Below are 22,774 nucleotides of genomic sequence, written 5' to 3' on the forward strand. Positions count from 1 at the left end.
TGGCAGGGGGGTAAGGGCACCCTCCCTGCTCCTGAAAGGTAACCCCTACTGTCACCAAACTGGTCCAAATGCCGGTTTGTGCACATCCCTACAAAGCACATGCTCAGTATCTAACAACAGTTAGGGCATAATTAGGTTGTGTTAAGTAATTATCTTGAGTACATAAGAAGTGCTTTGCTGTGTCAGACCAAGATCAGCTTTCCCCAGCATTCTTTGAAAGAGTCCCAGCATCCAACAGGCACTAGGAGATTACCCATGAACCACGGCTTACTCTTTGCCCATCCCTTCTATAGTTGTTCGCCTGTCTAGTTATATTTGGCAAATGGTGGGACTTGCAAGTTCACCCCTTCATTTTGCAGGAACTTTATAGACTGACAGTATCATTAGTGGTTTCATTAGAATCAGATGTCACACTTATAAATGCAATTACTTTCTGAGAGCTAGATAGTTTAGAGGAGATTTAATATACCAAAGTATTGTTTTAATAATTTAGATGAAGCAAATGACAGAAGCAGATAGTTCCAAAGCCTTTGTGTTATTGTTAGATAAAAGATCTGGGAATTTATGCCCTAACTGTTCATCTCCCCACCTTGCTTATAAAGAGCCTCTCTTTTAAAAGATATATAAAATATTCTTCAATTTGTAATCTGTGCACAAAATGTACTACTAGTTTTCATCAGTTTCATAAATATCGCAGGTTTATAATACTAATTTCTGTTTGACTCTTTACTTTAAAAATGCTGCCATCAAGTGGTAATAGCTGTGTACAAACCCTAGATTGTGTCTTGTAGTTTCTTCAAGTTTCACAAGTCTAATAAGGCTGTGTGGAAGAAATGATATTCTGAAAATCTTGTTAATTTGAGAACACTGCCTCTCGACTTCCTTCCAGCTGTGAGAAATTTATTTCTACAGAATGTCCATTCTCCAGAATAAATGAGAAATATTATAGATACTTAAAATCTCACTAAATCAGATATGAATAAAATGAAAGAGAGAATAGACTCTATAACTCTACAAATAATATGAAATCTGGAAAACAGAATATCTGTAAAAACCTAGAAGTCCAAACAATGTAAGGATATCACTGAAGAGCCCATAAGATGATCCATTCATTGTGGTTATAGGTTGGACTTCCTACATATTAACATCACAGTCAACAAACCGTGTCTTGGGCCCTTTCCAAATGGGCGTATTCAATATATACGTAGTTTGGTTGAAGATTCGAATGTCTTTCTCACAGGTAGCATTCCTATTGTGGGGAAACTGCATGTACAAGGAATGTACAACTTTTGACTCACAAACTAAATGGAACACACAAATCATACATAGTTAATCACTAGTAAAGAAGGGTAGTCCAAGACATTTTGCTGCCTGAGGTGTAAGCCAATAGGATGATACACACCATCTGTGGGTGGATGCTCAGAATGCGCAAACCATGCTGCTGTAGTAGAGCAGGCAGCATGTAAAAACTCTGAGGTTATGTCACCAAGTCAGGTCATGGTGGCAGGGTGTTCCTAGCTTGCATCAGGGTGAAGAGAGGAAATAAGAAGTGTGCCTCAGAAGGATGGTGTGGGGGGTAATCTACATCACTCTATCTCATGTAAGGGCCACCCCTTTCAACAAACCTCTGTGGATGCCTGCCCGGAATGACAAAATGTTGAATGTATGTGTGTGCATGCATACAAATTGGGGGTGTGCAGAAAGAACCCTGAAATTGATAGGTCACATGGATGTTTTTTGGATCTTGAGTCATGCAGACCTGACATACTGAGCACCTGAACAAAGTTTTGTTTTTTAGGAAAGATACAATTTTGTCTTCAGTCCTCACTTATTACAATAGTTCTGTGTGGAATATGGTGGTGAGCAGATGGACAGTGCCTGTGATATCAGCAGTGAAAAGTAACTTTCTCCTGGTGCCACTTTTCAATTTAAAAAATAAATAAAAAATTTTTTTGAGAATCAACACTAATCACATTACTCTCAAACACAGGAGCTTTCTTGACATACATTTACAATAAGGTTCTGAATACCAACAACTTCCTAGAGCATCTCTTAAGGATGTATGGATCCCTTCCCTCTGAGAAATCCACTTATCTTATAATTCTTACCTTCCTTTTAAAAAGCTGCAGATATGTTTACCTGAGCAGAAGCATCTCAATTTCCCTTGATTTTCATACAGCAATTCTTCTCTGACTATCCCTCTGTAACAAGAGTATTCTCTCCATCCCCAATACCTGTCCCACAAATCACATCCCTCTGCAACTGGTCTTACTAGCACTAGCACAGCACTAAATATAAAACATGACTTCATCATTTGGAACCTTTATAATTTATCTCATACGAGAGCTGGGTCTGGTGGTAGCAAGCATGATTTATCCCCTTTGCTAAGCATGGCCCACCCTGATTTGCATTTGAATGGGAGACTGCATGTGTGGGCACCCCAAGATATTCCCCTTAGAGGATGGGGCCACTCTGGGAAGAGCAACTGCATGCTTGCATGCAGAAGGTTTCAAGTTCCCTCCTTGGCATCTCCAAGACAGAGCTGAGAGAGACTCCTGCATGCAACCTTGGAGAAACTGCTGCCAGTCTGGGTAGACAATATTGAGCTAGATGGACCAACGGGCTAACTCGATAGAAGGCAACTTCCTATGTTCCTATTGCTGTCTCAGCTTTATGCCAGAACATTCTGGAATATAAGCTCAGGCAACTGAGCAAGGATGTTGGACAGATAGTGAATGTTGACAGGAAAACAAGCAAGAGTTTTAAGCACAGGAATAACCTGGATTTGAAACGGATAAATACAAAACTTTTGTTTTAAGCTCTCATGATAATAGATGTCTGTCTGGAAAACTGTTCCATTCCTGCTGTGATATGATAAGCAGAAATGTCCAGTAGTATGGGAATGCTGATAATTTTCACACTTAAAAAGGTGAATTGTTTTCTTTCTCCATTAGGGTTGCATTGTTGGATTTGACCTGGCTCACGCTGTTGGAAACGTAGAGCTGCATTTACATGACTGGGGATTAGACTTTGCCTGCTGGTGTTCCTATAAGGTGAGAATATGTTCAGCATTCTGAAGAATTTCAAGTAACCATATTGCAATGGATTCTAGAGCTGTGCGAATCAATTCATGTCTGAATAGATTCAGCTCGAATCTGGGTGATTTGAGTGATTTGAATTCTAGAATTGAATTGCCCTTGAGGATTCTTACCAGATTAGAGGTTGAATCGAATCACCCTCAATTTGAGCTCAAATTGATTTGGTGATTCAAGCCTCCACTTTTTCCTCAGTGACCTCAGTTTTGTTCCCTCTGAGTTTCTGCCATCACTGCCAGGGGTAAAATTTTAGGAATTTTATGTGTAGATTTTTGGTTTTCATCAAAAAATGACTTCTTCATAGGGAATCCCATAGGGATTGGATTCCCCATAGGGAATCCCTATGAAGAAGTCATTTCACAACTGAGAATCCACAGCACATGAATATTCCTAAAAATATCACCTCTTTGTCTGATTCCTTTGGGGGCTGGGTGGCAGATGGCACCCATGGGGCCCTGCCACCCAACCTGCTTTGGTGTCTTCTAGCCCTTAAAAATCAGGCCAAATCCATTCAAATTTGAATCAAATTGAATCCAGTTTGAACCAAATCCACCCAGATTCGATGGCAGCAGATCAGGCTGATTCTAGTCAAACACTAATCGAATCGCATTCTGCAAGTTTCTAATGAAAAGGAGTTCCACTAATCTGGAGATTCCAGTGGGTTCTCTACTGTTCTTACATGTTCTTGCCAATATTACAAGCACGTGTGCCATATAGGAACTGAAGCTGTTCTTAAGGAATTGAATCAAAGTCTGTCACACTTTCTAAGAAGAAAGAATCACTTCATTCCTATAAAAGCAATAAAATCAAGATATTTAAATATTGGTATCTATCTTACAGTATCTAAATTCTGGAGCAGGGGGTCTAGCAGGTGCCTTCATTCATGAGAAACATTCCCAGACTGCAAAGCCAGCGTAAGTATGTGTTTACATTTTCATATGAGGTCTGTCCTAATAATGAAAAAGGATAGTTTGTTGAAGCACATCCTGTCTCTCGTGTGTGTGTGTATCCATATAATATGTGGATTTTTAAAGATCCAAAATTGCTATAAACTACAGTCGCACAAAAGCATGGAATAAAAACTAAGCAGGAAATATTATCTGTGTATGTTGTTACAACATTGTGTTGGTTTTGCATGGTGTGATTGATAGGCAATTTAACAGCACTGCTGAAATGTGCCACCCTGCATGCTTCAGTACTCAGTAATTCTACAAATACAATTGTATATGGAGTGATTGTGCCACTACAAGTCTATGAGATCGGACATGTATTTTAGTTACTGTTTCAAAATTGTACTAAGAGGATGTTTTGATATTACACATATGTGCATACACACAGTGATCAAAAGCCTGAATAATGTTACACTTGTGCAATGAACAAAATGGTGCTAGTGTAAGAAGATGGTGAGGTCATTCACACAATAAAAAATGATGTTCTACCTGGGTTTGGGAGCTGTGTGTGCTCCCACTTTTTGGTTGTGTGGAAGTAAGGTAAGAGGAAAACCTGGATAGAAGTTTGTGCCGAAGCAAGGAAGGAGGAAAAGCTACCCAGGTTTTCTTCCTACCTTGCTTCCACACATTCACTTCTACCCAGGTTTTCATCTTACCTTGCTTCCACAAAACTGAAAATTGGGAGCACATACAGCTCCCAAACCCAGGCAGAACACCATTTTTTATTGTGTGAATGACCTCTGTGTGTAACTGTGTGAAATCACAGAGATGCTTGAAATTGCACCTTTGGCATTACCTATTAGTCCCCGCACAACTCCAACTAAGCCTAAGTACATATAATTGAAATAATCACATATTGCTTTTCTGTTTTCCCCTGCCTCCATTTCTCTCCCCTTTTTTTTAATGTGAATAATAACCTATGAAATTCATTTGGGTCCCATTTGTACCTCACTTTCCTCCACCTGCCACTTTTCTCCACCTCTACCACTTTGAGAACTTGTTGTTGTTTTATTCAACCCCACTTTTGCTTTCAAAATACATCTGACAATCTGGAATTTACCAGAAAGACCACTAGGTGGCACTCTCTTTGGACTGGTAACTGCATATTGGGAGAGAAGAGGGACAGGTCTCTTTCCAGGACCCAGTGTTAGAGTGCAGCAGTGATGCAGAAGAGAGGATCAGGCTGTAGGCATCAAGCCCCTACATATAACCCTCCCTTACTAGTGCACCAAAACTGAAGTTTCTCCACTAGAGATTTGCCATTAGTTACGGTGGGAAATCTATCCTAATCAGATCTTTTGGAGCCAACATTTAAAATAAAACAAAATAGAGTAACTGCTGTAAAGTCAACCCAAAACTATGTCAGGTGGCAGTTTACTACAGCTGGGTCTGGGTTTCAGAGTGTTTGGGTGAAACAGAAACGGTATATGTATGATTTGACTTGTCTTGAAGTGACTTACTTCTCTTTCTTCATTTATCTGTCAGACTTTTTCCTTTGTTTTGAATAGTAGCCTGAACTGAGCATTTTTCCATGGTATCTATCTACCCTCTGAACTACTGGGTTTCACACCCACTGGGCAGGCATCACAATATTGCCCAGGCCTCTAGAAGTCCACCGTCATTTTGCTAATATCACAGCACTGAGCACCTGACACAGTGAAAGCATGTAATATTATTATTATTTATTATTATTATTATTTTACACAGTCAGACAGGTGTTATTGACTGGTTTGCTTTATCCAGACATCGAGTCCTTCCCAAGGACCTGGGATGCCAGAATTTTATTGTCAATGTTGTTGCTGTTGTTATAGGTATCATCACAGAATATAGGCAGTTCCCAGTAAAGCTGCTTTTTGTAATTGGCTGATGGTGATTTCTGTGGCCCTTATGGTGTTGAGGTGCTCTTCAAGGTCTTTTGGAACTGCACCCAGGGCGCCAATTACCACTGGGATGATTTGGGGCTTCTTCTGCCACAGCCTTTCAATTTCAATTTGTAGATCTTTGTATTTGGTGATTTTTTCTATTTCTTTTTCTTCTATTCTGCTATCCCCTGGTATTGCTATGTCGATTATTTTCACTTGTTTTTCTTTCTTCTCGACTACAGTTATATCTGGTGTATTGTGTGGCAGATGTTTGTTTGTAGTTGGAAGTCCCATAATATTTTTACATCTTCATTTTCTTCAACTTTTTCAATTGTATGGTCCCACCAATTTTTGGCTCCAGGTAGCTTGTATTTTTTGCAGATGTTCCAGTGTATTATTATTATTAATTAGATTTCTATACTGCCCTTCCAAAAATTGCTCAGGGCGGTTTACACAGAGAAATAATAAACAAATAAGATGGATCCCTGTCCCCAAAGGGCTCACAATCTAAAAAGAAACATGAGATAGACATCAGAAACAGTCACTGGAGGTACTGTGCTGGGGGTGAATAGGGCCAGTTACTCTCCCCCTGCTACATAAAGAGAATCACCACATTAAAAGGTGCCTCTTTGCCAAGTTAGCAAGGTAATAGCTACCATATAATTGTTGGGTGATGCATCTGCAAATCAGTGTTAGAAGTACAATATCATGACTTTACTATGGGGAGACACAGTCCTGCTGCTGTTCTCTTCCTTTAAAGCATCTTTTAAAAATATATTTAAATTATTTGCTTTATAATACACAGTTTAAAAGTCAAAATTTACATACATACAATTTATATACAATAAACAGTTCCCGACTTTATTTTTGTTCATGTAAATGTGTGTTTCAGAGTCAACTTAAAATATTCAAAAATAAAACCTGAAACACAGAGTTTGAAAAAAAATGATGTGGAGTAGCTACAGAATAGCTTGGCTATCAGTAAGTTTAAAACAATATCACTCTTTAGCAGGTGTTCAGCAGGAAAGCACACACACTGCCTCCAAATAATGCTCAGTAAGTGAAAAAGTAAAATCAAAATAAAAGAAAGATTTATCAATGTGAAGGGGCAAGGATTTAAACTGTGTCACGTTACAAGTTGCTTCACAGAAATTATATTCAAAATGTCCCTGTGACGATAGCCTAGGTTGCAGTATTTGAGGAAAGCATATTTCCCCATTTGCAAATCACTGCTGTTTCAGTGCTAGGAAAAGTGGATAGTCTCCTCAGAAGAGCAACTTTGATGAAAGACACGCAGAGGCTGCTTCACAAGCAGCCAAGCCTTGCAGCCAAGCCTGGGCTTGGCTGAATGTGAGCACTGCCGGAGTCCATGTGGATACCGGCAGTGCCACGGTGTCAAACCCAGCACCAAAGCCTGGCTCTTAGCTGAGTTTATGGGCGCAAACACACCCTTAACCTGCCTCCTGGGATCATGTGTCAGCATGGGCTACTTGTAGCACAGAGATTGGCGCCTAGGGTACTGTCCCCTGGGTGAATCCCCCAGTGCACTACACTTGGCATGAGGTGCACTGTGTGTAATACCCAGAGCCTGTGTCCCAGCCTCAAAGTGATCTGCCCTGCTCTGTGCTGCACAAAGTGGGATCGTATGGGAGCATGGGGCACACTCCCACCCAGCTCAGGATGCTCACCTGCCCGCCCTTAACCCGGCTCCCGGGATTGTGTGTCAGCGTGGGCTGCTTGCTGCACAGAGACAGGTGCCTAGAGTGCCTTCCCTGGAGGAATCCCCCAGTGCACCATGCTCAGACTGTGGTACACTGTGGGATACCTGGAGGCTGGGATAAAGAGTCCTGGCCTCAGAGCAATCCACCCTGCTCCGCACTTCATGGAACAGCAAGGACCATGTGGGAGCATGGGGCGCACTCCCACCAAGGCCAGGAAGCTTGTCGGGGGGAGAGTCAGTTTTGCAAAGCCTTCCCCCTGCCTGCCCTCTTGGTAGGTTGTGTGAATGGCCCTGCAAACTGTGTGTAACAAATGAGAGAGAAATGTGCATTTCTTGCACAAAAATAATGATTATTCAGGAAGCCATCCCAGGCATTTCAGCTCCATATAGAGGAATTCAACCTATGCCAATCTCTTGAGAGTCTGCTTTTTACTATAAGTGCATCTAATAATAAAAAAGAATGTTTATAGCATTAGAAATAAGCAAGCCCAAGTGATGTCAAATAGACACTTTAATGTAAACAGAGCACTTTTTCTTATTTAATTATACTTTTGAACAGCATCTTTAGATGTCACTGGCTGCTGAACAAAATCAAGGAAAAATTCAGCTCTTTGACTAATAACTCTTTAATAGTGGCATGTTTTCATTAAAATGGTATCCAGATATAAAGCTAGGAAGCATTACACAAAGATCTGTATTATCAAAGCCTTTATAATTAAGAAAATTGAGTGCTATTTGATGGGAGGTTTACTGCATAAAAACAAGATATACTTTTTCAAAACCATTTCAGTGCAGTGTTCATATACTTCAAGAATAGTAGCACTGTCATTTTTAAAAAATACCTTAACACTTGTAAACATTTCTTTCCAGCAGTAATATTTGCAGACATTGCTGGTAGTTATTTTGATATTAGTTTAAATACGGACATCTATATTATGGTCCAAGCAGTATTGCATTAGATGCAATGTTGAGGCTGTCTAGACAGTTAATAATATTATTCACAACAGTCTAGACACAATAATTCTGATTAATTCTTTGAATTCTCTTGGCCACTTGCAATTGAGAACTCATTATAGGACTTAATAGCAATTTACAAGCTGATGTGCACAGATTCTGATTTACTTCAGATAAATGCCATTTTGATGCTTCTTTAAAACACAAAGACCTCTTTTCTCTGTTTTCCATTCCTGCTTCCACCTCACCTACCTTAGCCTGCAAGACTGCTTCTTATGGATCTACCTTTGTTTGTTTCTGAGCATGTCTATAGAAAACATAAACTGCAAGTTGCAGGGAAACAGGCCCTTCAGTATTATTTTTCCTGTCTGAATTAAACTGTTTGGGTTTAAAAGACTATTGCTTCTTGTATAATATCAGAAATGCTAATTAAATCCAATTGGCTGCATAAATACTTGTAACCACTTCTGTCCTCTAAACTCTTGTGACATATGCAGGTATTTATTAAATTATGCTCCAGAAGTGTGCAAATTCAGATTTCTTTTGAAGAGGGATACATGTATGTGTGGTTCTATTTTTCCTTTTTAAAAAAGTGATTATTTTATGGACTTTAGTTGTATTACTTATTTGAAATTTTTAAAAAGCTAAAAAGAAAAGTGATGTGAACGTTCAGGAAAGTGTATTTATGGTTCTATTATGGTTCCATAACAGAATCTATTAGAGATGTGTGAGCCGGCTTGCTTTGAGCCAGGAGCTGGACCAGTTCAGCTGGTCTGAGTTTAAACCAGACTGGCCCCCTGTTCAAAGAGCCAGCTCGCAGACCAGCTAGGGTATACTTATAAAGGGGAATCTTTGAGATTCCCATTTACAAGAAAAGGGGCACCCCTAACCTAAAGTTTAAACTTCCCTAAAGGCGCTGGGGGTGGGGTGGAATGAGAGAAAGCCGTGGCTCAACCGGTTCTGTGCACATCCCTAGAATCTATTGAACTAGTTTTTTAATGCCTCATAAGAATTCAATAGGGAGAATAGAAGTTGAGGCTCTATACATGATCTGTGTGTAGAGCCAGGAGCAGTTTAGCAGGGAGAGTAGGTCAAGCCCACTCTTCCTGCACACGAGCAGTCATCGACACACACAAGCTGTCATGGAGCCGGTAGGGGTGGCAGGGATCGGGGGCCACCTGGCCCCCAGAAGTCCCAGAACGCCCCACGTGAGTGCGTGGAGAATTCAGGGGAGACCCCCAAGGCTGGCAGGCTTGTTGTAGCCTCCCAGTCAAGGGTCTTTTCGTGAGTCTCTGTGGTGCAGAGCCACACCTCAACAACTCACAATCACGGTAATGGGGGTAGCAGAGCGCTCACTCTGCTAACCTCATTTTATGGGAGGGGTACTTTGGAGGGCTAGCCACCACTGAACCACCGGGCTCACCCATGAGCCCCGTGGTTCTCACGACTACTTGAAAGTGGCTCATTTCCCTTAGCCTGCTTTCAAGCGGTCGTGAGAATAGCCTCACTCTCTTGGGTATTGACTGCTTGATAGTTATACTATACTAAAAAAATACAATTGAACATCCACATCTCTGCATACAGTCCATATTCTCTTTTATTGAGAGTGGGTAACAGCTCTTGCCTACTTCTCCTCCTGGTGATGTCTCAGCACTGTGTGTGTGGTGCTGGCTTGTGGTGATTCTACAATGCCACAGTATCTCCATAAAGTGTGTCTTGTAGATTGCTGACCCTTTTTGTTGGTTGCAACAACAGATCTGGGAATCAGAAAAAAATGTTTCTCTGTTTGGAAATTTCAACAAAGCTCAGATCCTCACTGGAAAGGGGCAAGAGGAAAACTGGCAGATGGCACTGGCAACAGTGGAGGAGCTGTCCTGCACTGGAGAACTCTCAGAGAAAGCCTGAGTTGTTTTCTCAAATAGTTTTTCTATGAGAGCCAACCAATTTTGAATCAAAATAGATCATTTTTATAGAACATTAGAACATTGCCCTACTTTCCTTTCAAAATTTTCAATATGGGCATACATCTTTTCAAGCATGTTTCTCCATTGGAACAGTTGATTTATGGGACCTTTATCTGTCTGGCTGATATTATTTTCATCAATAGTAGTGATTCTACTGTAGCTGTACACTGCTATTTTGATGAGGAAATTGAACTATGAAGTTAGGACACAGGAAGTGTAACTCAGAAAGGAGAGACCAGCCTGGCCTGGCCAAGAACACTGGGTCCAAGATAAGCTGTGGTAACCAGCAATAGCTCAGTCACTGAGTACTGTACCATTCCCCCAGTGTGCAGGGCAGAGACACAGGCATTCCAGAAGCAGGATTACATGAGGACAGAAATACAGATCATAGGAGTTTCTCCCCAAACCATGTCTCAAGAGTACTATTGAACTGCTATTCCTGTGAACTGGTGCAATTATTAACACTCTTAACAATAGCTATTATCATGAGCATTTTACAAATACTGTATTTTAAACTCTAAAATTATTATGCCTTTAGTAAATAGTATGCATGTGTTTACTGAATGCATGGAGGAGGGAGTTGGATCTCATGCGCTGATCCCATCTCTGATCTCATTCAGCAGAAGATGTGCAAGGTGTTCTGTGCATGTATTGTGTAGGCTCTTCCATGCAGCTGCCTTAACAGGTTTTATATCACATAGACAAGCCGACTCATGTGCAGCTTCTGGAGATCTGGGGTAAGGGCACATACATGCAAAGTTCTGGGGTAATGGCCAGCAGGCACGGTCAATCTTCCCTCTATTCAACCAGTGATTGCCCATCCCAAATGAGTGAACAAAGTTACTATCTTTGCCATTACTTCCTATAGCCTTAAACAAACAGCAGCTATTTGTTATTTCCAAACCTATCATTTGTTATTTCCAAACCTACTAAGGAGGATTGTCTATAAGTAACATCTTTTCTCCCTTCTTGTTAGTAAGCATGATATCTATCTATCTGTCTATCTATCTATCTATCTATCACATTTATATACTGCCCCATATACAAATCTCTGGGCAGTTTACATACTATAACAATAATTAAAACATTAAATCATGTAAAACAAATTAAAATAATGATCCTACAGTTTATGGGTCTATACCACAGAGTACTTTGTTGTCCATTATGTGTGATATTCATTCAGAATATCCCAGGTCCCAGAGTATCCTATGGGGATTTGGAGGAAAGGTTAAAGAATTGTCAGCTTGCCCATTTCTTTTGTGGGTTGCGTGGTAAGTAGCATCTATTATGCCCTACCACCCAACCCACTTTGGTGTCCCTAGGAGCTAATGGGGAACAATGGGGTGTTTCAAGTTTCCCCATGGTTCCCTATGGCCAAAACACTCAAAGTGTTTCTAATTTTGTTTTGTTGAAACAACCGGTTCAACCTCTGTTTTGACGAAATATTTTGTCCGTCTACATTTTATTTTTAGTTCGAAACAAAAATGCAAAATCTCTTTCATACACATTCCTAAGTTTTACCAACAACAGAGGTGGATATGCAATTTATTATAAACAAACCATACAAACAGGACATCACAAAATAATGAGAAGTTAGTTAAGGGGTGAGCTCCAACCGTCCCATTCCATGCAAATGGAATAAGTGCTCCTGTCTGGAGAGCCTCCTGACCTTCAAAGGAAGCTTTTTGGGAGTGTGTGTGGTGGGTGCTGCTTGCACACAGTTTAAAAGTCTCCATGCACAACCTGAGCAGCCACTTGTACCAGCCTGGTCTGAATGCCAACCAATCTCCTATAGAAGTTGTGTAGCAGTAGCCATAATAATGCTGTACGTTGTTTCTCTCTCAGCAGCATACACTAACAATATACCTGTCCCTGCCAGCAAGGAGCTTGCAAACAGAAAATCAAGAATGGGGAGGAAGAGGATAGGGGAGAAAGGAAAGAATGTGGGCAAATGTAGTTTAAAATTGGTTGCATATAAGAGTGTAAAAGATCTTTAAAGTTAGTTTGTGCATCTGTTCAGAGGCGTAACAAGGCTGGAGTGGGCCCAGAGACAAAATTTTAAAATGGGCCCCTCGCTGATACACACACTTCACATGTGACTTGCCTCTGGGGGGCCCCTCGAGGCGTGGGGGCCCCCAGGCAGCCGCCTCCCCCTGCCTAATAGTAGTTACAACCCTGCATCTGTTCAGTATTTACTTTGGACAGTATTTACTTTGGACTAAGAGCAGTCCACAAATTGTTTGACTAATATGCACAATCCCATGTTCTTTTTTTGTTCCCCACGTCACAAGGTTGTTTCAGGTGTCCAAATAAGGCAGTGAGACAAAAGTGAATTTGTCTGTGTCAAATAATTCCATTTTATAGCTGCTTTAAATGCAGAACGATTTGCTGTATGCCATACAGTCAAACAGAGGAGAATTTAACTGGTATTGAAGCTGCAGACATTATGCTGTGTCTGGAAGGTCTTTAATCGTCATTTGAATCAAGGATGACACCCAGTGGCCAGACAGGCTCATTCCAATGTATAAAACGGAAATATAATTTCATTTCCTCGCTTTTTTTGCCTCCTCTTAAAGGACTAATTAAATTCCTATCCACTTGATCTCCCTGTTGTCATTTAAATGATTTGATCAATTGTTTTCACCCTGTGGCCAATATTATGGCAACCTTCTCCCTTGGCCATTATAGATTTTTTAAAATGTCTCATCTTTCACATTCTCTTTGCATTATTGATACATTTATATGAAAGTAATTTGTCCAAATTTTATTAAATGACAATATATGCAGTAAATTTTAGCTTTCTTTTTTATACAAAAATGCAGAGGCAGAGGTTTCCTGCCACTGAAGGTGTTAAACACCTTTAACACAGGTGTTAAAGGTAAAATGAAGTTAATATTTAGCCTTACAAAGATGTATTAAGATTCAATCTTATTCTCTAGTGGCATTTGTTTTGCTTTTGTTAAGATTTGCACTTTGCATCTGTACAAAATCACAGGTCTAAATAACTTCTGCGCCTTCAGTGTAATTCGGGGTCATTAATGTATTCCCTGGTGTCTTTTTTCTCAATTCACATGACTCACAACAGTATGTGCTAGCAAACAAATCCTGCTATTAACAAATTGTGTGAGAGCCTGTATGATGTAATGGTTAGCATCTGGACTAGGACTGCGGAGACCTGAGTTCAAATCCCTTCTCAGCCATAAAGTTTACTGGTTGGCCTAGGGCTAGTAGTTGCACTCTCTCATTTAGTCACTCCCTCAGCCTAAGCTGCCTCACAAGGTGGTTATGAAGCAGGGAAGAAGAACCATCTCTACTGCCCTGAGCAATTTGAAGGAAATGATAGATAGATAAATAAATTACAAAGTCCAGTCTAAGAAGGTTCTGGAGCTGCATAGAACGGGAGGGGGTGGTGGTGGTGATGGTTCCCAAACCTTTGGTTCATACAATACCTTCTACCCAAGGCAAGCAAAGCAGGTGTGGAGCACATGTATATTGAACCAACTCTCTGTAATAATAACCTCCTGCATATGTGAAATATGATGGGTCTCTAGGTGACACATACCACAGTAACTTGCATATAGGCATGAGTATACCTGTTTTAGAGATTAAGCACTCACGGCACGCCTCCACTTCACTTTACCTTCAAGGTTCATTGGATATCATGTGACAAAACAGGGCTGAAGCAGACCTGGCCCCATCAAAGCAGCACAACTTTGTATTATGGCATAGGGAGGAAGTTCTAACCTCACTTAGAAAGCAGTGTGACAGTGAGCACTGCATCAGTGGGGAGCCACTAAAACCAAAGGCATAAGTTGACCCATAGAATAGGTTCATAAGGATTTTCTTTTATTTTTAAATAAAAGGAATTTAAAATACATTATAAGCAGGCACCCTGCCATAACTAAATCAATATTTAGCACCTGACTTCACAAAAGATACTGGTGAGATACCTTAAATATCACTTTCAAGTGGCAAATTTGAAGAATTGTCACACTTTGAAAGCTTAACAGAAGCTTTTTAGATTAAATAGATTAAGCAGCAATAAGCTGCTAGCTATAGATTGATTCTGAAAGATCTCAATTTTAAAATTGCTGAAATGCACAGTTAGAAATGTAAACTGCCTCATCCATCAGGCAAGTCTCGTAAAGAATTAAAGGATAGCTTATACAACACCTTTTCTCTCTCTCTCTAAATAGGTCCAAACTGTGACTACGAAACATGATTCCAGTGCCATGCAAATTAATAGGGAGAGGATATGTACAGAATCACATGTACTCTAACTGAGAAAAATGAATAGGAACTATTCATTCACATGATGCTAAATCTAAAAAGTCACTAAAATGAGCCTGCATTAAGTGTTATATGCTTTCAGGAAGTGTGATGAGACAAAACTGAAGGAGATCAAGGAGTAGCGAGGAAGGCTCATGGAAGCATTAACTAGTAGAAGGAAACACTGTAAAGCCATGGTTATAGTAATGCAGGAAAGGCTGTGCAGAATAAATGATTCTGAAAAGGAATCTGAAGGGGCATGGGAGCATGTCTTGATGGATAATGGAGAAGAGTTTTGCAAGACACAGACCACAGAACAGAAGCACATAGGAGTGAGATAAGGCGATAAAGGGTGAAACACTGAAAGTGAGCCAACACAGAGAGCAAGAAAGAAGAGAGTTTGGTCAGCTCAGCAGTTCTTGCTGATCTGGAGACTACAATGAGAACTCACAACTTCTAACCCAGAATTACTGCACCTTGGGAAAACTGCTGGGTTGAGCAGTACAACTGTTTTAGTGTACAATGAGGAAGGGCAAGTTTCTGTCATCTCTCAACCACTTCAGCTTGTCACTGTTTGAATGCAACCATGACATTCAGAATTTAGCTTCTGGCATGCTATTGTAAACATTCAAAAAGTAAAGAGTAAAGTACAGGTCTGTGTCATAGGAACATAGGAAGCCGCCATATACTGAGTCAGACCATTAGACTAGCTAGCTCAGTATTGTCTCCACAGACTGGCAGCAGCTTTTTCAAGGTTGCAGGCAGGAACCTCCCTATCTTGGAAAAACCAGGGAGGGAACTTGAAACCTCCTGCTCTTCCCAGAGAGGCTCCATCCCCTAAGGGGGATATCTTACAGTGCTCACACTTCTAGTCTCCCTTTCATATGCAACCAGGGTGGACCCTGCTTAGCTAAGGGGACAAGTCATGCTTGTGACCACAATACCAGCTCTCCTCTCCCTAGACCAGCTCTCCTCTTCCTAGACCAAGGACACAGGTGTCTCTTACCTGTGTAGAAGGTAAAAGAGTCAAGTATAGGTCTGTGTCTTTTACCTGTGCTGTAGTATTTTGTTTTGGTTTTTTAAATAAATTTTTGAGGTAAATGTTTCATGCATAAATCCCTGTCCGAGGTCCTGGACCAAATGTGTTGGCAAGACCTTTAGGACAATTGATGTGGTGTATTTTGGGTGCTACCTTGAAGCATGTTGCTATTTGTAGTGGTCGTTTGCCATGATGTGCTGAAATCTAAACTCTCTGCATGATGGCATTTGTATATGACTGGATCTTCACAGCTTCTGAGAGGGCATGACCTAACCTCTTGCCTGTGGGCTCCTCAGAGGAATCTGGTGGGCCACTGTGTGAAACAGGATGCTGGACTGGATGGGTTTGGGGCCTGATCAAACAGGGCTGATCTTAAAGTCAACAAAGTCAAGACCTTTCCCTGCAGCAGCTATCTCCTGAAGTGATTGTGGGAATAGGCTGTCTAAATGTGATGAATGTGTGTTGAACTGTGGGTTAGACATGTAATGAAGCATCTTGAACGTATGTACAAGTAGCCTTTAGGGAACAGAGTATGTAAATTCAGAGTATTATATGGATGGCTATTGAGAAAAGATGATAAGCTCTGTATTATTATGGTTTGAGTGTCTCTTAATCTGCAGAATCCTGCAGCTAGAAACTAGGAATGGATAACTTATGGACATACTATGCTGTTATATATTTCTTAAGAATGTGGTACATTTCCATGGCAGGAATCTCTCCTAGACTGACCCATTAAAGTGTGTTTTGCAAGGGGATGGGTGCTGTTACAGTTAAGCAGTGCAAGCAACCCAATGTGTACTTAGAAAGCAATAACTGAGTTCTGGGGTGGGGGCAACTTTTCCAAAGTTGAATCCTTTCAAAAAGTACAAATGTAAAAGATGAAAGGGTATAAATGTATGTAAAGAAGCCAGAAGAATAAAAGATAAGCTTCAGCAGAGGATTAAAGCAAATCAGTATGCAGCCGACTATTTAAATGAAAGGATTTGTGATGTCCTAAACTTAGCGCAGGCTTGTCAGGTACAGTTTTTGAATAAAAACAAAGTTTGTGTGATATTTTGGTGCAATGCTCTAATTACAGAAAGAAAGAAAATGCATTTTAAAAAACTTTTTCATTTATTATAACATTATAGAAACAGGGACCAGGAAACACAAAAATAGTTTTAAAAGAAATGACTGTTACATACATACTAAAGTTCAGCTATGGGAAAAAATCTTGAGATGACTTTATGGTTTGTCAAAGAAGTGAAGTGCTTTCGTTTAAACCATGTGATCACAGTTCACCCCCAGCATGTTTCTGTCCTCTTATCGTAAGTGTGGCCACAAATAGCACTATTAAGAATGATGGTGACACTCCTGGGCTATTTCCAGACGACGATTTTACTTGATCACCACGGGAAGATCAGGTATGTGTTCACACATCAGGTGGATTTACGTTTAAGCCGATGTGAGATAATGGGGAGCACTCCATATAAAATTCGTATTTTTCCCTGTGCATTGAAGCTTAGCCCACATTATCTCTGCGCTGAAAAGTTCCACTTTTTACAGGAGCTTTTTGGGATGCTTCAGTATATCCAATATACATTTTTCATCTGTGATGTATGGAAGGGCCATGCTGATAGAGCACCTTTTATTAAAGCCTCACTTTTTTTCAATTTTTTTTTCCAATTGCTTGTTGATCTTGCTGAACATCGTTCTATGCACCTACACGGTGCATTTTATTTTCCTCTTTTAATACAATTTATCTCTTTTTTCTTTTCTTTTGAAAAGCCTCCTGACTCTGCTTGACTCCCATTGGTACTTTATGGTGAATATAAGGACACAAGTAGGCTTTTCTTAAAGCCTCACATTTTCCTTTTTTAAAAAACAAACAAAAACATTTGCTTGGAGATCTTGCTGAATATGGTGCAGATGCAAACGATGTTCTGCAAGCTCTCCATGTGAATGATAAAATTTAAAATAAAAGCAAAAAGTGAGGCTTTAAGAAAAACCTACTTATGTTCAGCATAAAGTACCATTGTGAGTGGTATATTGCCAGTACACCACTCTGGGAGTGGTGTACCCTTCACTGACTTGAATGGTGCACGGTATGAACGGTGCATGAAAAAAATTGAAGGAACCAACAGGAAGCCTATTAAAGCTGGCCTATGTGAATGGCCCACAAGTTTCTTCGAATTATCTTTATTGTGTTTATAAGCAGCTAGTATATTACCTCATAACTTGCGCTACTTTACTTCACTTAATTCCGCGGTTAAGCCCGTCATCCACTCTGTTGTGGCATAGGACCAAACTTGCCTTCCTGTCAAATGCTAGGTTACTTCTTAGTGATTCCAGGATCAGACAGGTTAGTAGGGATGTGCTCGAACTGGCTCTGGCTGCCGTGGACAGGACAGGGATCGGTTCCTTTAAAAACCAGGTAAGCAGGTCCTTACCTGATCTTCTTCTGCTCCACTGCTTTACTGGGCACGGTGCTCACTGTCCAAAGGCCACGCGCTGCTGCAGCGCTGCTTCCAGCAGCCTGTGTTCAGCACCATGAAGGTTAATTCTGATTTTAATTATTCTAGAGGCCTTTGTTGCATGCTGCTGCCATTGCTTTGACTATTTGTTTAATAACTTTATTCAGAGAATCAGTCAATCTTTATTCTGGCCCACAGAGCATGATAGGTTTGTTTTTTAAAATTATTATTGTCGTCATTAGTGTTTTGTTTGTATTTCACTACAAGCTGCTTTGTGGCAGGAAAAGTGGGGTATAAAAAAATGACCCTGATAACACCATCCAGGACTAAAGTGTTCTCATTATCTGTTAGGACTGACCTATCTAAATTTTAGACTGCTCATCCTATACTGTGTTCTATATATAAGAGAAGAAAACCATGGCTATCTGGTGCCTAAAAACATATGGTTCCAGTGTCAAGCATTTGGAAATACTTTCCCCCTAGACTTGGTCACTATCCTGTAGGTGTATGACTGTTTTCTCCAGTGCACCCAGAACTGCATATTTGCTGAGCTCTTTCTGAACCTTTATCCTGTGCTGTTCAGCTACAAGTTGCTGTAAAAATCATTTATATTAAAGAAATTAATTTCCAATCAAATAGGAAAGCTACCTAGCATATGACTGCAGAATGATTCTATTCCTTATTTATGGTCATCATAGTACAGAATCAAGAGACAATTTTTAACATATTTTACCTGCCTTTAAGTTAGATCTACAAAGTCTTGAGTGTATACAATACTGAAACAGTGAGGTGGGAAGTGATCTGGGAAACAACTACTAGGTGTTCATTTATAGTAGGGCTGTAGACTTTTGGAAGAAAAAGCAGGAACATCACCACTCTTGGAAGTGTATTTCAGCCAATGTCTTATATTATTGCAGCAGCCTGAAAGTTGATTTTCCGTTGTTGGGTTACAAACAGCTCCAGTAGTATCTTAAGGAAGAAGCACATCATTCAGCAAATCAATGTCCTTCCGTCTACATACATTAACAGTGCATAACCAGTCCAGAGATATAGCTCCCACAGCTCTAGTATCATATGAAATATGGGATGAATCAGGGAGGTAGTGAGCCATTTCCTTATCACTTGTCTGCAACTTGCCAGAGCATGCATACACACACACACACACACACACACACACACACACACACACACACACACCCCAAAACCCCAATCATTGTGCTTTCACCATCTTTAGTCAACACTTCAGCTGCTCATCTGAATTCACCCACAAGAAAACTGAACCAAGGACCCCCCATCTTGATAAGCACATATACACATACATTCAGGAACACTATGGAGCACTGCATGCACCATGACTTTTTAAAAATTGTGTCAAAACCTTTACAATGTATCACTGTGGCATGTTAACGAATGCTAAGGAATATTTATTTTTATTTATTTATTTATTCGATTTCAATACTGCCCTTCCAAATATGGCTCAAGGCGTTTTACATAGAGAAATAATAAATAAGGTGGCTCCCTGTCCCCAAAGGGCTCACAATCTAAAAAGAAACATAAGACAGAAACCAGCAACAGTCACTGGAGGTACTGTGCTGGGGGTGGATAGGGCCAGTTACTCTCCCTCTGCTAAATAAAGAGAATCACCACATTAAAAGGTGCCTCTTTGCCAAGTTAGCAGGGAATATGTGTCCTGTTTGAAGTAGGATTTGAAATGTTTACAGTGTTATGGAACAAATCCACACAAACATCGCAACCGTGCCAAGAAAACTGAACTCAGAAATAAAATATCAGAATTGGTCCCCAAAGCCTTCTGTTTCAAGAGGAATGACCAAAGGAACTGGGTATGCCTAAACTGTGGTCAGCAGAACAAGACAAAGAGATTCATGGTGACACAGAAGTAGTTCAGTAATACAATACAATTTTCTAAATAAGGTTTGATCCTGTTAGTGGTAAACAACAATTTTCTTTAGACGAGTCATTAATAAATGGCATAGGGATAGCTGGGTTCTAACAACAGTCATTTAATCAGCTAATAAAGTACAGGGCTAGCCATTTAGATGCTGCTGGTTCAGATGGTTGCTGTATCCAAATTCTGCACAAAGGACAGTGAAGTCACTGCTGGGAAACTACTCACTTTGCACATACTGTAGCAAGAAAACATTAAAATGTTCATGAACTGTATCAAAATTTTACACCAACTTCTTAATGTACCCCTGACTACACTCAAAAATAAGCTATTTTCCCTGCCAAATGAAGAGGAGAAAGCATTTTAAGTGCTTCTAGCTCATTTGAAAACCAAAAGTTAAAGCTTCCCTTGAGAAGAAGCAGTTTAGGAATAAAGGCTTTGGCTAATTAGGCTTAATGGGACGTTGTCTTGGGAGATGTGATTTATTAGGCCAATCTAGGCCCACAATAGGCCTGCAGGGTTCAGTTCTTGGATTCTCCAAGTGAATGGCAAATATCCAAGGGCATTTTTCTTTTATGTATTATAGGTAGCATTAAGAGAGTGAGGGGCACACTACATATTACACTCAAATGCATGTAATGAAGCCCAAAGAAATGAAATGCAGTCTCAGGAGGCTGAAGTTTTGAATGAAGAACTTGCTTTCCCCATCAGTCATTTTTGTACTCAAAATGTCTCCCCCCACCCACAGCTGTTTTTCCTCCTATAGCATTTTAGACCCATATTTTCTCATCAGGCTTCTTTATGTGCATGTAACATGCAGTATACTCTTACAACATAGGCTGTTGTGCAGCTGATCAATATCATCTTTCCCCTCTCTTCTGATGTTACATTGATTAAATTTCTAAATTTCTACCATACGCTTGGCAAGTGGGGTGCCACTTTACTTTCATACCTGCCATTTCAGAAATTAGTTGAAGATAAAATAAAGTAAAGTTGTGCCATTGAGTCGGTATTGACTCCTGGTGACCACAGAGCCATGTGGTTTTCTTTGGTAGAATACATGAGGGGTTTATCATTGCCATCTCCCATGCAGTATAAGATGATGCCTTTTAGCATCTTCCTAGTTTGGGAAACATAGTCTGGGAAACATACCAGTGGGGATTCGAACTCTTGCTCCCTAGGCAAGTTACTTCCCCCAAATGGGACATGTACAGCACCAGAGGCTGGCTTTGCCTCTGAGGCATTTTATAGATACTGTATTCACATGAAAATTGTGGTTGTCATATCTAAGTTAGGGAAGACATACTGTATAGAATGAGGACTCAAGGCAAGGTTACCCCACTCAAAGCCCAGCACTCAGAGCCTACCTGAAGATGAGCATATGGTTTTATCCTTCAAAGCTTAGGGTCAAGTTACATGAAAGACCGCCTTCTCCCACTCAAATCTGCCTGCTTTATAAGATTTTTCAGAGATGCTCTCTTGCACTATGTGCAAAGCTCCTATTTAGGAAATATACCCGCAAGCAGTTCTCACTCAAGTTATTGTATCTGACAATTTTAAACATACAAGTATGGACCCGCAACTGCCTGGTGAGGCCAGACAGGAGGAGAAACCGCTATAAGGCAACATGCTGCAATGCCTCTCTTGCCCCGGTAGCTGACAGCAGGTTGACACCATGATTGTATCTGTGCAACTTAATTGCAATAGAAGTTCCACAGCCGAATAATTCATTGACATGGAAGGATGTCCAACCCCAACCCATTCAAGGCAGATATGTCCACTTGGAGAGGAGACAATCCCAGCACCATGTCCTTACCATCCTTCTGCAGCAAAGACATGGGGATGTGGAGGAGAGAAAGGTGGGGAGGGGCCAGGGGTCCATCTTCACTTCTTGTTCCAGGGTCACTCCAGCATTACTACATTATTGACTTTAAGAATTCATTTGAGGAACTGGGGGGAAAGACAAAAATAAGAGTATAATAATGGTCAAATCATCTATCTTCTTTGAGGTTACATTTCATAACTTTAAGAGCATTTGTATATCTGTAATCAATTTGAAGTACTCTAGGAAGTTTTGTCACATTTCCCTAGGCTCTTTTGTTTTGTTTTTAAGTAGCAGGACATTCTGTTATTATTTCTCACCATTATGGTTTTGGCATTCTCCAGGGCTTTTAAAATAATTGCTATGAATAATGATTAATAATATATATATGAATAAATTGGCTCCCTGTTTGATTTTGATTTTTTTTTAAAGCAAGCATTATATTCCTTGGTAGTTCCTACAAAGTATTCCTGGCTTCTCTCTCCCCCCCCCCCACCCATTCATAGATCTTGTATCTGGCTAATAGAAGTGATAGACGTGCACTCTGCAATAATAGTTGACCATAAGCTGATTTAACAGCTTTAATTCAACTTCATTAGCCTTAGAGGGGTTGGTTTGGGTAAGATATTTTCTTAGGATTTAATTTAGATTCCAATTCTTTTTGCAGCTTGCTCATACTTTTTCTCTGCCTGGTCTCTGTGAATGAAATTACCTTTCCTCATCACAAAAGCCTTAGAGGC

General features: G+C 40.3%; 1 protein-coding gene and 1 long non-coding RNA gene across 4 annotated transcripts in view; one reads left to right on the forward strand and one right to left on the reverse strand.

Annotated features, from left to right (window-relative positions):
- KYNU (kynureninase) overlaps positions 1-22,774 on the forward strand; it is a 172,659-nt gene that overhangs the window by 106,900 nt on the left and 42,985 nt on the right. For all 3 annotated transcript variants that reach the window (XM_053282818.1, XM_053282819.1, XM_053282817.1), the window contains exons 9-10: positions 2,955-3,053; positions 3,936-4,009. In XM_053282818.1, coding sequence (XP_053138793.1) covers positions 2,955-3,053; positions 3,936-4,009 — 173 coding nt within the window. The remainder of the gene's footprint in view (positions 1-2,954; positions 3,054-3,935; positions 4,010-22,774) is intronic.
- The window catches only part of LOC128339241 (uncharacterized), a 52,325-nt gene continuing 46,585 nt past the window's right edge, over positions 17,035-22,774 (reverse strand). The window contains exons 3-4 of the long non-coding RNA XR_008312921.1: positions 22,029-22,162; positions 17,035-19,275 (exon numbers count right to left, since the gene is read on the reverse strand). This is a non-coding gene — a long non-coding RNA (uncharacterized LOC128339241). The remainder of the gene's footprint in view (positions 19,276-22,028; positions 22,163-22,774) is intronic.

The sequence above is a fragment of the Hemicordylus capensis genome, chromosome 1 (assembly GCF_027244095.1).
Source record: "Hemicordylus capensis ecotype Gifberg chromosome 1, rHemCap1.1.pri, whole genome shotgun sequence".
NCBI lineage: Eukaryota > Metazoa > Chordata > Lepidosauria > Squamata > Cordylidae > Hemicordylus > Hemicordylus capensis.